Here is a 15,690-nt window from a genome sequence, read left to right on the forward strand (position 1 = left end):
GTTCATAAATCGGATTGAGAGAGAGAAAATTTTGGATCTCATTTATTATTTTATATATATATATATATTTTTTTTTTTTAATCTTACAAAAAATCATGAGATATATTAGTAAAAATCCACCACTTTCAAGGATGAAGAAAATGAGTTTCTATAACAATCACATGTGAATCATAACATTATAAACCAAGTGAAAAGGATTGATGCGTGTACGACAAGTTTACTTAAACCTTTGCCCTCTGTCTATGTTCTTCGCCACCCAACTTAAAAAGTTCCTGAGAAATTTCCCTACTTCATGAATCATGACATAAAACAGCTCGAGGATTCCTAGGAAAAGAAGAATTATATCTCATAAAGATAAACCCAACATATCCCATATACAAATGATGTTGCCCGAATACTGCGAAACTAATCCCACATCTCATGCAAATGAAGAGGCCAATCAATTCGTCTGGAAAAAGGCTTTTCCAACGTTTATTCTTCCTTCTAATAGAATGTATAACAAAAAATTGTGAGCTTCCTCACATGCACCAAGAAAGAATTAGAAGATAGAGTAACTCCATCACTAGACTCAATTGCTTCGGATGCTAGTGGGCCCACTACTCATCAGCCATGGTCCCTTTCTCACTGACATAGATACCATCCAAGAACTTCCTGATATCCTTGTTCTTCACATGACACTTCTGCAACACAAAAGAGATTGCAAGATTAAAGTAAGAGTTAAGAGTCAACTGAGAAATGAAACTGATTGACATTCTAACAAATGGAGCTCGTCTGGACCTGGTTGATCAGAGCAGCAGATCGAGAGACGAGTTCAATATCATTGCCATCAAGGATGAGTTCATCCTTGACTTTCTCAGAACGAAGAACCGCCACTCCTTGAAGCATATCCACTTTCCTCACCTGTTGAAGTGAAGAAAGAAGCAACCTCAATATCATATCCGAAAATATACTAATCCATATGTTAAATGTCTGTACTTAATGGTCATCTCACATTTACCTCCATATGTGAAACATAGTAATCTCAATTAAAGAAAAAGGGAAAAAAATGCAAATGGCAAATAATGTAGATAAGATCGATACTGACAATTACTGTGGAGCTCCATGAATCACATAAATTATAGCAGATTAATCCCCTGCAATGTGCAGAAGGAACTGAAGATCGTACCCATGAATAAAAAGAGACATCGTGAGAAGGCTTGACTGTGCAAGGACTAACATACATTACATCTGTGAGAATGACAAGCACTTTTTACTGGGGTAAAAAGCAGATAGAGCATGGATCTGATGGTAAATTTAAATTTAAATTGGTCTAATGTGGATTCCAAAATGAATCGGATATCGGTAAAACCAATACTTGTTCTACACCTTTAACACAGAGCACAAAATGTTTGGTATACCATGCCAACGACATGACAAGTTGAAAGCAAAGATATACAATGCCAATGACATGAGAATAGATTAGCTATCAACATGAGTAATGCCGAGCAGCATGGTAGTGGCCCATGGCAAATAACATGTGCTAGTTCAGCATGTCACTAGGACAACATTGAAATGGCACGACATGGGTGGGCACAAGAGAATATCTGGATAATCGCCCTCTATTGTACCATTAATTCCCTAGAACAAACATGCAATGGGTGGTATCAGATTCATTCACCACAAATCAAAATGAGAACGGATGAATCAGAACAAAGTACAACTAGATTTTATTACGTTAAAGTGATAATTCATGGGACCATGGAACAATTTGTTGTGAAAGAAAACAGATGAACATATTCGCGGTTGGAACTTAACGTCAAATTAAAGCAAATTGGAAGCCAAATAAGATAATCTCAGCAATAAATTCCATTTCAACAAGCAGAAGATCACGGCAAATGTCTAAACCGATGCCAATATTGACCCAATCAACCACTTCATCTTTAAACCCTCTAAATATCATAATTTGACAGAAAGATCCAAAGGAAACCGGACCGATACGCAAGCCCGTAAACCAAAACCACGAGAAAAGCTAAGATCCAATATGGATTCTTCCCCCAACATTGATCCAATCAATCGCTTCATCAGTAAGCCCCTTAAAGACGATAACTTGACGCAAATATCCAAATCGAGTTGAACTCTTTACCTTCTTCTCTCCGAGGAAGTTCCTGATCTCGATGGAGGTGTTGGAGTTGGCGATGGAAGCGTTAATGGGGAAGTGGGCGTAGACAAATCGCATCTTATACCGGTACCCCTTGGTGACTCCAGTGATGAGATTTTGGACGTGGGAGATCGCCGTGCGGATCGCCGCCATGGTCTTGCGTGTGCCAAACCAAGCTTCCACCTTTAGCTTTCGCCCGTCCTCCACAAGCTGGAAGTCGAGGTTGAGGTGCTTAAAGTTGCGGGTGAGCTTACCGCGGGGTCCCTCCACCTCGATTAGCTTCGCCTTCACTTTCACGGCCACCCCCTCGGGGATATCCATAGTCTCCGTCGCCAAGATCGTCTTCATCTCTCTCTCTCTCTCTCTCTCTCTCTCTGGGTGTTGGAATAGGAGGAGGAGAAGAGAGAGAGAGGGAGGTGACGGCGATGGTTGTGTTTTGGCGCTACTTCGAAATTTTTAGGGTTTTGGTGGGCGTTGTTCGAGCAAAATAAATCGAGCCGGCTCGAGCTCGACTTCCGGCTCAAATTTAATTTCCAACCCAAACTTTAAGCACAAGCCGACTCAGATCAAAGCTCTGCTCAATAAAGCTTAATTCATATTTTTTCTAAATATACATATTAAATAAGATTTAATTTGTTACATATTTGATTTGATTTCCTAAAGGGTAGACTAACCAAGATTCCCTTCAAGATTAATTTAGACTTAAATTTAAAAATAATTAATACAAACTTGATATTTCTTTTGCTCTGAATCTTAAACTATTCAGTCGTTTTATAAATAATGAAACTATTAATTATATTGACAGGAAAGCTGCTGGAAAAAGAAAATAAAAACCCCTCTTTTTGATAATAAATTTTTTTGATAAACCCATTGTAATTGATAATATTTTCATGCAGAATTCATTTTGGTCAAAAACTCGGTAGTTGGGAGGGTGTGATTATTTTCTCGCCGTTCTTATTTTTATTCTCTACTTCAATTTGGTGAGATAGTGATCACACAAAACTTACTTACTTAGTAGTGATTACATTTTTTAACTTCCTCTTTTAATACCGATAGAAAAGACTTTTTAAGAGGAGGAGGTGAAGGTGGACCCCACCCTATTCTGTTGGAAAGTTAGTTAGGCAAGAAAGAAACCGTTACTTACTCCCTCATGCCATTTGCATCTATATCGCAACTAATTTGCTTCTCTCTTCACTTCACCCCCTCTCCTCATCTCTCATCTCTCATCTCAAGAGTAAGTGGAGTAACAATGACAACATCGAACAAGATGCTGCTCCCTCTAGTCTTTCTCATCCTCTTCCAATGCTCCTTTTCTATGACCGTCACCACCGCACTTCCAGGCATAATTATCGACACTTGCCACCGCTGCGAAAAGGCTGATCCTAATGTGAATTACACCCTCTGCGTTGCGTCTCTCGCATCAGTGCCCAAGAGCGGTCAAATAAACCTCAAAAAACTAGCAATTGCATCGGTAGAGATAGCGAAAGCAAATATGACGCGTGCTAAATCGGAGGTGAGAAAGATATTGAAGGATGAAACGATGAATCGTTATGTAAAATCGTGTTTGGAGACTTGTCGAAATCTCTATTCAGATTGCATTTCTACTCTTGCGGACTCCATCAAGGCGATCAAGTCAGGCCGCTACGAGGATGCAAAGATATGGATCAGCAGTGCGGTGGATGCACCTGGTACATGCGAAGATGGCTTCAAGGAGGGGAGCTTAAAGTCGCCGTTGACAAAGGATAATGGTGCATTGTTCAACCTCACTGCCATTGCTCTTGCCGTTACTTCTCTTCTTTGATAATTATTCCTTCGTATGATCATCTGGATATGCTAATAATCTGTCTATGTAGTACCTATTACTTCTCTTGTTTAAGGACTATATGTTCAAGTGCATGGAAAAGGCTTATTATCATCTCTCTTTCGATAACATGGATCAGAATTTGGGTGTTAAATTTGCAGTTCTTTGACAGGAAAAAGATCTAAGTCTAAAGCTTATTTGTGGCAGTATTCAGAGTCCAAAGGATGTCAGGCATCATCCAAGTCAAGAATTGCTCACATCTATCTCATTCAGCTTGAAACTGAGAATTCCGCAGCTCGATATAGAGATAGTTGCGTGATTCTTAAGCTGTATTATAGACTCCATGAGCAGATTGTGCTTGGTTAATGCATTCAGCAAATTCAGATGTCATTCAACTCTAAATCGACTGAGATATTTACAAATTTTGGCGTATGCCATTATTATCTCTTAGATTTTGTCATATTGGTATTTCACCAGATAAGAAATCTCGGATTCTAATCAACATCCTCGGTCATCATGTTTTCAAGTAGCATAGTTGAATTAAATGATTGACATCATCAGATTTGGAAAGTAGACAGCATAATAGCAATATTTCTCACTTGTCAATACCGTCAAAGAGTATCATATCACAGAAACAATATGAAGACGAACAATGTCACAGAGAAATACTCAAGATGGTTTTATTCGTTGATGAATAACTCGGTCTCTGCAAACCGAATTAAACAGTGAATGAATGCATTTTCTTCAGTTAGAGCTTGAAGAATGACTCAATTTATCACCGACGAGTCCTTCGAGACAGTCGGCTCATCCTTGCAAGCCTCATAACACATGGTTCCGCACGCCATGCTGTCCTTCCCGTTGGAGCAGCGGTTGTAGCAGTCATGGAAGCAGCCAAAGACGGTGGTGCTGACGGCCGGCACCGCCGACATGGCGAGCATGGAGAGGAGGAGGAAGGCAACCACGGCCATCTTTGTCTCGGCCATCTCTTGTTTGAAGAAAAGAGAGCAAGTAGTGGAAGGAAGAGAGTTACCAGAGCGTATGATAGAAAGAACAAAGGTTTTGGTTGCAAGGAAGGTAGCCGGGTATACATAAGAGCAGGAGGTTGTGTTTCTATGGATCCACATTAAATGGCGGGAAGAATTGGGTGGTTTGTTTTGGACAACGGTGATGTTTTGACTCGGTCTAGCAGAGATTAGTGGACAAATTTACTGGAGGAATCGAGACCACAAACTGGCAAAAGGAATTAATTTTTAGCTGCAACTAAATCACCTCTAAAAATCTTGGATACAAAAGGAAACTAATATGGTTAGTTTAGTAAATCTAGTTTCACGTTTCATATATCATAAATTGGGGTCTTTTAAATCAAATAGAAACATCTGGCAGAGAGTTTTGCTGAGCCGCCATCAAGATCATAAGAAATAGTGCAGTTTCTTTTCATTTTGGTAAAACCAATAGAAGCTGTGATTGCTGTAGTCTATCTGTTCTTTTCCCACAAAAATTTTTCCCTCTTGGAAGGTAAAAAATTAGTTGCATTATTAATACAGTAATACAAGTAAAGGTACAAAGAATCAATGATACATCTGGAAAGATTCCACTCAGATCCTCATCTTAAAGTACATCAAAGCTGTATGGAAACTAACTCTAAAATTGGTCTCATCACTAAAGCATCCTGAAGAATGAAAAATGAAAAAGAACTTTCATTGCATTAAGCCTGCTACTCAATTCGCCTACATTGGATCATGTTTCACTCTCTAGTGAGCAAGAATCTGTGTCAGGTTTTTCTATAGAATGCTTCGAATTCGGAGTTCCAAAAGACCACAGGTCACAGGCTTCTCTTAATCCAATCTGCTGCCAAGAGGTCCAGCTCATCCACATTTGTCATAAGTAGAAGCTCCATGTTTATGTGCTGAGTCTCTCTTTAGCCCCAAGCCTGGGACAAGGAACAGGGCCGCAAACCTGATGGAACTTTTCTCCAGTCAAGACAACTATAACCATGAATTATTGTAGAAATTATAAAGTACCAAAGAACTTACTGAAATAGTGAAATACAAAGCTCAGAATGTAATCATATAACTACAATTAATATTTACACGATGAAGGCAGTAGTTCACAAGAGGGGGAAAAGAGAGGTCTATTTCTAATCAACATCTGATGAAAACAGTTGGGCAACTGCTGAGTTGTTCACTTTTTGATTGATCTGTTTGTAACTATCCAAGCCCTCCGCAACTGCATCACAAATGCTGCCATCTAGCAGTCTTGAAATTTATTTAAATCAAATTCCCTTGGATGAACTTTCATTTGATCTTAACAGGGTTCTACAGATCAGAACTAAGCCTACTTATTTCAGCAAATTAAGTTGACTTCTTCCAGGGTTTTAATATTCCCAATAGCAATAACAAATATCATATCTACCTTACAATTCTCAATGTAATAAACCTAGTAATTTACCAAACCATGATAGCCTGTGCAAGGATCAGGCCTGTAACTGATTGAAGGAATTGGTCAGACTTTCAAAGAGCCTTCCTTTCTATGCTACAGCTAACTCCATAAAGAATAGAAAAAGGTAAAGATTATAATGATAACTTCTCATTTATTGCAACTATAAAGTTTAAATGGAAGGGTTTTGTCTCTACATATAGGCCATAGGGATCTTGTCTCATCTATGAATAGAAGCCCAGAGAATTTATCACCTTAATAGGGCAAAGCAGAGATAGAAGCGACATTAGACATATACAAGACACGATCTGTATTTCACGTATAATTTTTTTTTCTAGTTCATATGCAATAGTAAAGGTATGTTTCCACCTCCTGGAAGGCAACAAACATTGCAGGCAATTTTTTAGAAACAAGTACAAAGTTCAATGTATATATTTGGACAATAATCTGGTAATTAAATATGATAATTTATGTTAATCGAAGTAATGATGGAGAATCTCATCGAGCTCCTTATAATGAATTAAGTTACAACCAAGAAGAAAATGAAAGAAATAGAGTACATGAATCAAGGTATGAGGTCAAGATACCTGTGTTGCATGTACTAGCAATGGCACAGGCGTGACGACAATCAGAGATTGATGTGGGGAAAGCAAGGGTAAAGTATTACTCATGTTAAAAAGAGACATCATCTCTTCTAAGCTCTACTGTTATACAATCTCATTGTGTACCATGTCGGAAAGAAACCATTCCGGGACATTGCCTCCATCCATCTCTCAGCCTCCTTTGTTTTACCTTCTCTGCAAAAACCATGAACCATAATGTCGAAAGTCCAACGATTAGGTTGGTAGCCCTTCTTGCACATCTTCTCAAACAAGTCACAAGCAAAATCCATCCTCCCTCCCATACTTAAGCCTCTCAATATCATATTATAGGTATAAATATCCACCGGAAAGAATCTTTCGACCTCTTCTGCCAACTTGTCTAGGTTCTCGCTCATTCTGATCCCACCAGAAAAGGCAGCAATGAGTTGACCAAGCAACAGCCGTCCTGATCCCTCATCCTTAATTTCTCCATCAGATCCTATTGATTCAGCATCCCTACTGTGATCTCTTGTCTGAAACCAAGCCCTTAAAAGTGCCCTGCTCTTCAAGGTATGCAGCAAGAGGACATTGCATAAAAACGCAGAAACTGGCCTACCTGTTTCCCTGAAATCATCAAGAACCTTTACTACAGTATCATAATCCTCCGAAGAACACAATACAAGCACAAGCTCCTCGTAGCATTGGAGGCTTGGGATCAACCCTTTCTTCCTCGCCTCCCTCCAGAACACCATAGCCTGCTCTGGCTTTCCAGCTTCACAAAGACCAGATATAAGTATGTTATAAAGCTTGTTTCTGGGCTCCTGCTTCTCCCGCAGTTGGTTGAAAAAATTAATAGCATCACCGATGCGCTTACTCTTCAGATAGCTCTGAAGAAGGAGAATGTTGCTGTCTATATTAGGTTGGATACCTGCATTTTCCATTCTATTGTACACTTCTCTTGCCATCTCGGGTCTCTTGGCATGTGCAGCCCCATCAATGACATAGTTATAGCATGTAATCGGATCAAGTTCCTTGAGTTGCAACTGCTTGTTGAGTAGCTCAAGAACCTCTGCATACTTGCCCATTTCGCACAAAGAGCACACAACTGACTGATAAAGGTCCCGACTTGGTGAATGACCCACCTCCTGCATCTCAATAAGCAAGCGAGGGAGCACATCCAACCTCTTCATCACTATGAACGCTTGAATCAGACTGGTATAAGTGGACTTGTACCGATAGAGACCGCCGGGCTTCACTCCACCAGCCATCTGCGGCACCAAGCAAGCTTCTTCCACATCCCCTGCCTTGCACAGTGCTGCAAGGTACTTGGCTAAGACCGATGAGGCGGGACGCACTTCCCTCTTAAGTGCCCCATCGAGCAGGTTGCGGACCTTATCCAGCTTACCCACCTGGCACAGCACATTAGCGAGGACCGTAAAGGTCTGTTTCTCCGGGAAGTATCCGTGCTGCATTGAGTCCTCTAAGACCTTGCAAGCCTCGTCTACATCCCCCTCCCGGCACAGGGCCTTGATCAGATCATTGTAGACCTGCACATCAGGGCTGAAGCCCAGCTCCATCCTCGAATTATAGAGGTGGACGGCAACATCAACCAATCCGGCCTTGCAGAAGAAGCAGAGGGCCGCTCTCATCGTACCGCGGTCGGGAGAGATTCCCTCCTCCATCATCTCCACCAGCAAATCATACACCTTTCCAAGCTTGTTCTTCCTCAGGAGGCTGCAGAGGAGTAGATTGTATCGTGAACTGTCCGGGAGATAGTCCTCCGAGTTCTTCTTTGTTGCCAAGAACTTGACGGCAGTGTCAAGCCTGCCTGCGGAGACAAGGTTGGTGATCCAGGCGCCATAGATCTCAGCAGAACCGAATTCGTCAACAAGGCGAGCGGCCGCATCGAAGAAGCCACGGCGGCAGAGGGCGGGAATGATGGTGCCGGCGGCGCGGGCACGAGCGGAGGCAGGAGCCGGGAGCTCGCGGAGGAGGGCTTCGGCGTCCTGGAACCGGCCCTGGCGGCAGAGACTCTTGATGCGGATGCAGGACGCGACTGGGCCTGCGAGGCCCCGGGCGGCGATCTGGGAGTGAAGGGAATCCGCGAAGTCGAATAGGGAGGCGTCGACGAGCGCGTTGAGGAGGACGTGGAAGGAGAAGGCGTCGAGGTCGAGGCCGTGGAACCGCATTCGCCCGAGGAGCTGGAGCGCGAGCTCGGGCTTCCCGGCAACCGCGTAGCCGACCACAAGCGTGTCGTGGAAGCGCGGGTGCGACGTCGCGGGTCCAGAGGAGAGCGGAGAGAAAGCGGAGGATGGCGACGCGGAATTGGAGGAGAAGAGGCGGAGCCAGTCGAGGACGACGGAGACGCGTCGGGCACGGGAGAGGAGGCGGAAGACGGCGTGGTAGATGGCGCGAGAGTGGCGGTAGGGGTGCTGCCGGCCGGACCAGTCGAAGAAGCGGAGGCGGAGTAGGAGGAGGGGGTCGTCGACGGCAGCGTCGTCTTCGCCGGTGGCGGCGGAGGAGGCGGCGGCGGAAGAGGAGGAGGAAGAGAGGAGGCGAGGGCGGTGGCGGAGGGCGGAGAGTACGAGGGGCTCGGAAAGGGGAAGGCGGAGACGGGAGAGCGAGAGTTCGAGGGAAGCGTCGTCGGGTGAGGAAGAGAGGGCGGAATAGATCTGGTCTAGAAGAGAGGGGGCAGCGGCGGTGCCGCGGAACCATGCGGAGAAGGCGGCGGCGATCTCGCCGGAGGTGGGGTTAGGGTCAGGGTCAGGAATTGGATTAGGAAGCAAAGGGGCAAAAGAAGGGAGAGAAGAAGGAGGAGGAGAAGAGGAGGAGGAGGAGAAGGGTTTATAGAGGAGAAGACTGAGAAGTGATCGAGAGATGAAGAAATAGCTATTAGAAGGGTGGAGTTTAACGTGGAGATGGAGGGGAAGGAAGGGCATGATTGGTAATAACGGAAGGCTATCATTTGAGAAGAGTGGAGAAGAAGAAGAAGAAGAAGACGACGACGACGACGACGACGAGAGGTCGCAGGGTTTTCTTCTCCATTGCTCCACTCTGCTGCTGAGCCTCAAAACTAGACCATTTGGGGGTCGTAAACTTTTCATTAGGGGTTCTCCCAATGGATCAAATCTAGCCTGACTCAAGCCCAAGACCAAAACCAACATCCAGCCCAATCGGTGTACTAATAGTGAAGCCCAAGTGCCAAAATATTTGACAATCAGTTTTCAGCTTATTAATTTTTAAATAATAAATTTAGACTTTTCTACTCATTTAGTTTCTTACTGAGAGCGTACATTTAGATGTGTACCGTAACAAAATGAAAGTATTTATATATATAATATACTTTTTGCGTAGTCTCTACGTGTAGTTTTATGATACAGTGGTCTTTTCTTTTTCATACTTTCGTATAGTTAAAAGGGTAAAGGAGATTCAAAAATACAATTCCAAAACTAAAAGAGTCCAAAACTGTATCCCACCCCTCCCACCTTACGACAATTGGTGCTTTTTATTTATTTATTTTAGAGAAGTGGGGGTGTTTTTTATTTATTTATTTATTTCAGAGAAGTGGGTGTCCATTAATACCTATGCCTCTAAAACTTTGAACCCGGATAGGCGGATACTTAGCTAAATTTTATGTGATTATTTACCTCCTATGTATAGGAGTTCTATAAGTCAAAATCATAGAATTTGTAGTATGATGTATGAATAAATTGAGATTTAAATTACATAGACCTGGGTACCGTAAACTGCGAATGGATTGCCTGATCTATTTTATTATAGTCTATAGCAGAGTGTAAAATGAGAGTTTCCTAATAAGATACTAGATGAACCACAAAGTTGCAAAGAAGGTAAAGAAGAGGGTTTATCTCCAAACCAAAAATAAAAAATAAAAAAAAATTGAGAATCTTTCCCTGGCTTTACTACCCTGGACGTTTCTGCTCTTTGGAGGAAATGCGTAAGGCTTTGTTTTCAAGCATCTAAAATCTTTAAGAAATCCCTTCTTCACTTCTTTACATTATTCTTTTCACTGAAAATAAAAAATAAGAACTGAAAAACAACAGAGTTATAATTCAGTTCCTATACATATACTGCCAAAAGTGCAGCCATACAGTTTCAACTATTACATCATAAAAAAATGTTCATTAGTTAGGCAAAAGTCTGGATTTGGTTATCCAGTACATAAAACATTTTAAACAATAATTGAAGAACCTTAGCAACGCATATCTGGTAGTGATGCTTTCTGAAAAAAGGAAAATACAGCTTAGTGCACATTGTTCAAATTTCAAAGCCATGGGCCTCATTCTCTCAACAAATGTCTATGACTGAATAATGGAGCTATACAGGTTCATACTACCATGAACAAAGCACCTTGGTATTTATCAAGGTCAGTACTGCTTTTAAAGCACTTCCAATCTCCTGATATGTCAGTCAATATCCAAGCTGGAATAAGGTTCATGCCCAACCTGGCAGCCAGTAAAAGAATGCAACAGGGCATTGCTCTCAGTAAGTCCCATCTTAGAGATGTACTAAATTTCAAGCAATCTCAACACAAAGAATACAGAAAATATCACTGATGGTTAACAGAAAAAAAAATTGGAACAGGAAAGACAGAAGGTAGAAAATGTGCAGTTAATCCTATTAAATCAGCAAAGAGTAACCACTTGAAGGACAGAAATAGAACAAACAGAAGAAGTGAAGGAGATGAGGAGAACAATTCTGATAGTAAACTTTTAGCCAATTTAAATAAACCTTAGAAATAGAGAAAAAAAAAAGAGTTATCCTTCATTGGAAGATGCTACTCACTGAACAATCATCGTAAACACGCCAAATGGTCTCGCCTAAAAGGTTTGCCACAGATAAAACCGTCAATTGCGGGAAACTCTTCTGTTCCAGCACAGGGATAGTGTTTGTAATAATAACTTCTTGAAATAGTCCGCTTGACAACCTCTCTATTGCAGGAGGGCTAGCAAAAGTATTAAGAGATCAATCAATCACTATATTTCAATAGCAACAAATGTGAGCAATTCACAACATAAAGGTGCATCAACAAGTATGAAATAAAAAGAGAATTAATAAGATGTATGTATAGATAAACATAAGAGGTTGACTCGGGATAAGCTTGACAAAGAAAAGGCAGCTTTAGGGATGAAAATAGAAAAGGTATAAAGCACATGCAAAAATATGTAAATTACTTCAGACGAGCTAACTAATACAAAAAGAACTATATGCCATTGACTATATATATATATATATATATATATATATATATATATAGATAGAGAGAGAGAGAGAGAGAGAGAGAGAGAGAGAGACTGAGACGGTGCATCAAACGCAGAAAAGAAAGCTACAGGTTTACCTAAAAACAGCATGTGTACTGCAAGCGTAGACTTCTCTAGCTCCTTCATGATGCAATAATTCTGCTCCTTTTGCAATAGTTCCTAATATGTGAAGGCAACAAACTTAAATCCATCTACTAATAAAATTAACACCAGAAAAGAAAGTGTACCCTTCACAACCTAAAATGGAAACATTCTGTATGAGAATTTTCAATATTATTGGCAGTTAGTTACAAATAACTTACCAGCAGTGTCTATCATATCATCCACCATTACAGCCACTTTTCCTCTGACATCACCAATGAGATTCATTACCTACAAAAACAAACTTTTAAGAACTAACTTAACTAATAAACATTGATCGGAATTCAAAGGAAGAAGAAACTAAGTCAAATCAACAATTTTAGAATATCAATATAGGAGGAAAAAATATGAACACATGAGACACTTTCTCTATATAAAAATTTGTATGCTTGTATCTGAGAAAGAGAGAGTAACTTAGGTTAAAGCAAAAGGAGACGTAGGCCCTGTCAAAACCTAGCATCATAGATCAACTCAAAGAACCTACAACTACAAGACTTTGAAAGAGTTTAAACAAGATAGATAAACCAATTTCTGATAAGGAACAGTATAATATGCATGTATTTAAGGATCAATGTACATGAAGAGGTGGAGCAGTTAAGGAAACTTTGTAACTCCAATAACATATAATAATGAAAAGAACTGATTGGCAAATGAAGCTAAAGTATAAGAGCCCAAAGGTAGCATGAAATACAGACACCAAACTAACAACAGAGATTGCATTCCAATGTCATACAAGACAGGTATGGATAAGTGTAACTTCAACTGGTAAGAAAGTTAAAACAAATGAAAGTATTGAAACATATGAAGTAAAGCTTGCAAAGTGAAAATAGCATGCTTGTATACCACAATTGACAATCAAAGAGGGTTGTCCATTTTAACTGAAGGTTCAACAGAAAAAGTACTACATATCTCATAAGCATCAGACAAGGCATTTAGATGTCATAAGATAGATATAGACAAGTGCAATTCTAAACTATACGCCAAAAAATCTTAATTACCTCTGCGACATTGTGTCCATGACGCCTTTTATCTACGATAGCTAGAGGTGCATCTGATAACTTTTTAGCAAAAGCACGTGCTCTCGCAACACCACCAACGTCTGGGGAGACCACTACCAAGTCATTTGAACATATGGTCTTGCTAGCAAGGTAATCAAGGATCACGGGCTTGACACAAACAAACAAAAACATTGTATTAACTAGGAAGAAGTAGAAAAAATCCTAAGAATTTTCACTTAGTACAGAAGACTACCTGGCCATAAACATGATCTACTGGAATGTCGAAATATCCCATGGACTGTCCAGAGTGAAGATCACACGCGAGAACACGATTTGCACCAGCTTCCGTAATCATATTAGCCACAAGTTTGGCTGCAATAGATTCACGCCCTTGTGTCTGAAAAGGCACATAAAATTTAACAAGGCATTAATTGACAGTAACCAACAAATAAAGAAAAATTCTGTAGGAACAAGTTTTATAACGTTACGAAGTAGAATCAAACAACAATTCAAAAGTCAGACCTATTGCAAGATTCTTTAACATATAGAGTTACCACAGGAAGGAGAAATCATTTTAACCAGAAATTGACATAACACATCAAATAAAGTAGGCATTACCTTCCTGTCAGCTCTAGCATAACCAAAATAAGGTATTACAGCAGTAATATTCTTAGCAGATGCTCTGCGGCATGCATCAATCATGATCAAAAGCTCCATAAGATTCTCATTTGCTGGTGGGCATGTTGGTTGCACTAGAAATACATCACATCCTCTGACACTCTCTTGCAATTGAACATATATTTCACCATCAGCAAACCTTTTTATCTTAATCTTCCCAAGTTCTAGGCCCAAATAGCTTGCAATTTCCTAAGGTAAGATAGAAAAATTAAAGGGGAATTTCAGCAACAGCCATTTGAAAGAATCCCAGCATATAAATGTGTCTATTGTGAAAGTGCAGATTATGTTGCAAAACAAAAAATTGCTCCATAGATCGACTTAATCAAAACAATCATAATAAATTAATAGCTATCACCCATTTGGAATCAAATGATATAATAATCATTTCTATATATTAATCAATGCATCTTCCTGCTCATGATATGGCATTATGAGAATCATTAAACAAAAATTAATCTACCTGAGAAAGTGCAGGATTGGCAGTGCCAGAAAAGATACGCAGCCTTGTGTCATGCTGATTTCTCGTCTCTTGAAGGTGCGGCGTTGTCAAGAAACTAGGAAACATCTGATCATTAAGGACCGAAACACGTGGCAGAGACCCATTTTCAGACTTTAACGGCTCAACTAACCTGCAGCTCTGCATGTTTACAGCCGCCAACTACTAAATCAAACTTGTGTATACTTAAATTATTGCACCCATATAAGGATAACATAATTGCAACTGACATTAGAAAAATATAATCAAAGAAGTAAAGCTAATAACAATTCTAAGTATGACTAAACCGTGTAACAGGTCAAATTCTCATTCAAAAAAGAATATTGCTGCAAGTAACCTATCTTAATATAAAGAAAAAAATTCTCACTAAGGTTATTACATGTGTTCGTGACAAGTGGTCAAGATATAATGCACTAACATAAAAGACTAATTCTATAGCAGAATAAGCAGTGTTAATGTTCAGAAATCACCAAAAATCAAAACAAAGACAAAAGATTACTAATTTTAAAAACGTCTTGCAAAAGAGCAAATTTGATGCTAACCACATCCATCCGAGCGGCGGAGAAAGGGCGGCGAGGAGACATCTCATAGCTAAGCCGGTGGCGGGATGCGAGATACGAGGAGGCGGAGGAGGAGAGCGCCATGGAAGCCATTGCCTTTGCTCTCCAAGGGATCGAGGGCTATGCCTTGTAGCGGAGAAGTAGGGTTTTTACGACTAGTACGAGAAGAAGGCGACTTTGTTCGGACTCTGCGAACAATTTGCGGACGGACTAACTGGAGATATTTCTATTGGAACTGTGTCTAGGTTCGGGTTCGGGTTCGGGTTTCGAAGGTTTCGGGTTCAAATATTAACAGGATCTCTACCCGACCCATACCACAGAGAGCATAATATGGTTAGAATTTGGAACTTTGGGTTATTGGTTCAATAAATAAGTTTGTCGTCTAATTAGACCGCTGGTTTATTTAACAATATTTTAAATATTTCGATTTGATTAGAATAAAAAAATCTATAAAAGCAATATAAATATATTTCTTCTAATATTTAGCTATATTTTCATCTAATCTTTACATTTATACATCAAATCATATAACGTATAGAAATCCATATCATAATTACAATGTAACTTTTTTATAAATATAATT

General features: G+C 40.3%; 4 protein-coding genes across 8 annotated transcripts; 1 reads left to right on the plus strand and 3 right to left on the minus strand.

Moving 5' to 3' along the window:
• Positions 1 to 234: 234 nt before the first annotated feature.
• LOC140778645 (large ribosomal subunit protein uL6-like) lies at positions 235 to 2,611 on the minus strand. The gene is made up of 3 exons (XM_073123453.1): positions 2,123 to 2,611; positions 778 to 900; positions 235 to 680 (listed from the first exon to the last, which is right to left on the minus strand). Exons 1-3 carry the CDS (start codon positions 2,483 to 2,485, stop codon positions 597 to 599), a joined length of 570 nt encoding a protein of 189 aa, XP_072979554.1. The 5' UTR covers positions 2,486 to 2,611; the 3' UTR covers positions 235 to 596.
• Positions 2,612 to 3,386: 775 nt separating this feature from the next.
• Positions 3,387 to 3,938, plus strand: LOC140779082 (putative invertase inhibitor). The gene has a single exon (XM_073124044.1). The coding sequence runs from the start codon at positions 3,387 to 3,389 to the stop codon at positions 3,936 to 3,938; it is 552 nt and encodes a 183-aa protein (XP_072980145.1).
• Positions 3,939 to 5,446: 1,508 nt separating this feature from the next.
• On the minus strand, positions 5,447 to 10,148 carry LOC140778188 (pentatricopeptide repeat-containing protein At1g71210, mitochondrial). 2 transcript variants are annotated; one of them, XM_073122776.1, is made up of 2 exons: positions 6,962 to 10,148; positions 5,447 to 5,894 (listed from the first exon to the last, which is right to left on the minus strand). In XM_073122776.1, the coding sequence occupies exon 1, from the start codon at positions 10,117 to 10,119 to the stop codon at positions 7,069 to 7,071; it is 3,051 nt and encodes a 1,016-aa protein (XP_072978877.1). In that variant the 5' UTR covers positions 10,120 to 10,148; the 3' UTR covers positions 5,447 to 5,894; positions 6,962 to 7,068. The 2 variants fall into 2 exon arrangements, with proteins under 2 accessions (XP_072978877.1, XP_072978878.1); XM_073122777.1 differs by having other exon boundaries at positions 5,447 to 5,903.
• A 905-nt stretch (positions 10,149 to 11,053) lies between these two features.
• On the minus strand, positions 11,054 to 15,301 carry LOC140779637 (ribose-phosphate pyrophosphokinase 1). 4 transcript variants are annotated; one of them, XR_012107380.1, is made up of 10 exons: positions 15,090 to 15,301; positions 14,512 to 14,709; positions 13,992 to 14,240; positions 13,627 to 13,770; positions 13,374 to 13,541; positions 12,537 to 12,606; positions 12,312 to 12,393; positions 11,759 to 11,918; positions 11,324 to 11,418; positions 11,054 to 11,195 (listed from the first exon to the last, which is right to left on the minus strand). XR_012107380.1 is itself a non-coding variant. In XM_073124810.1 (9 exons), the coding sequence occupies exons 1-9, from the start codon at positions 15,198 to 15,200 to the stop codon at positions 11,380 to 11,382; spliced, it is 1,200 nt and encodes a 399-aa protein (XP_072980911.1). In that variant the 5' UTR covers positions 15,201 to 15,301; the 3' UTR covers positions 11,054 to 11,379. The 4 variants fall into 4 exon arrangements, 2 of the variants coding, with proteins under 2 accessions (XP_072980911.1, XP_072980910.1); XR_012107379.1 differs by having other exon boundaries at positions 11,310 to 11,418; XM_073124810.1 differs by having other exon boundaries at positions 11,054 to 11,418; positions 14,512 to 14,688.
• Positions 15,302 to 15,690: the final 389 nt, after the last annotated feature.

The sequence above is a fragment of the Typha angustifolia genome, chromosome 15 (assembly GCF_048772165.1).
Source record: "Typha angustifolia cultivar Huaian chromosome 15, ASM4877216v1, whole genome shotgun sequence".
Taxonomy (NCBI): Eukaryota; Viridiplantae; Streptophyta; class Magnoliopsida; order Poales; family Typhaceae; genus Typha; species Typha angustifolia.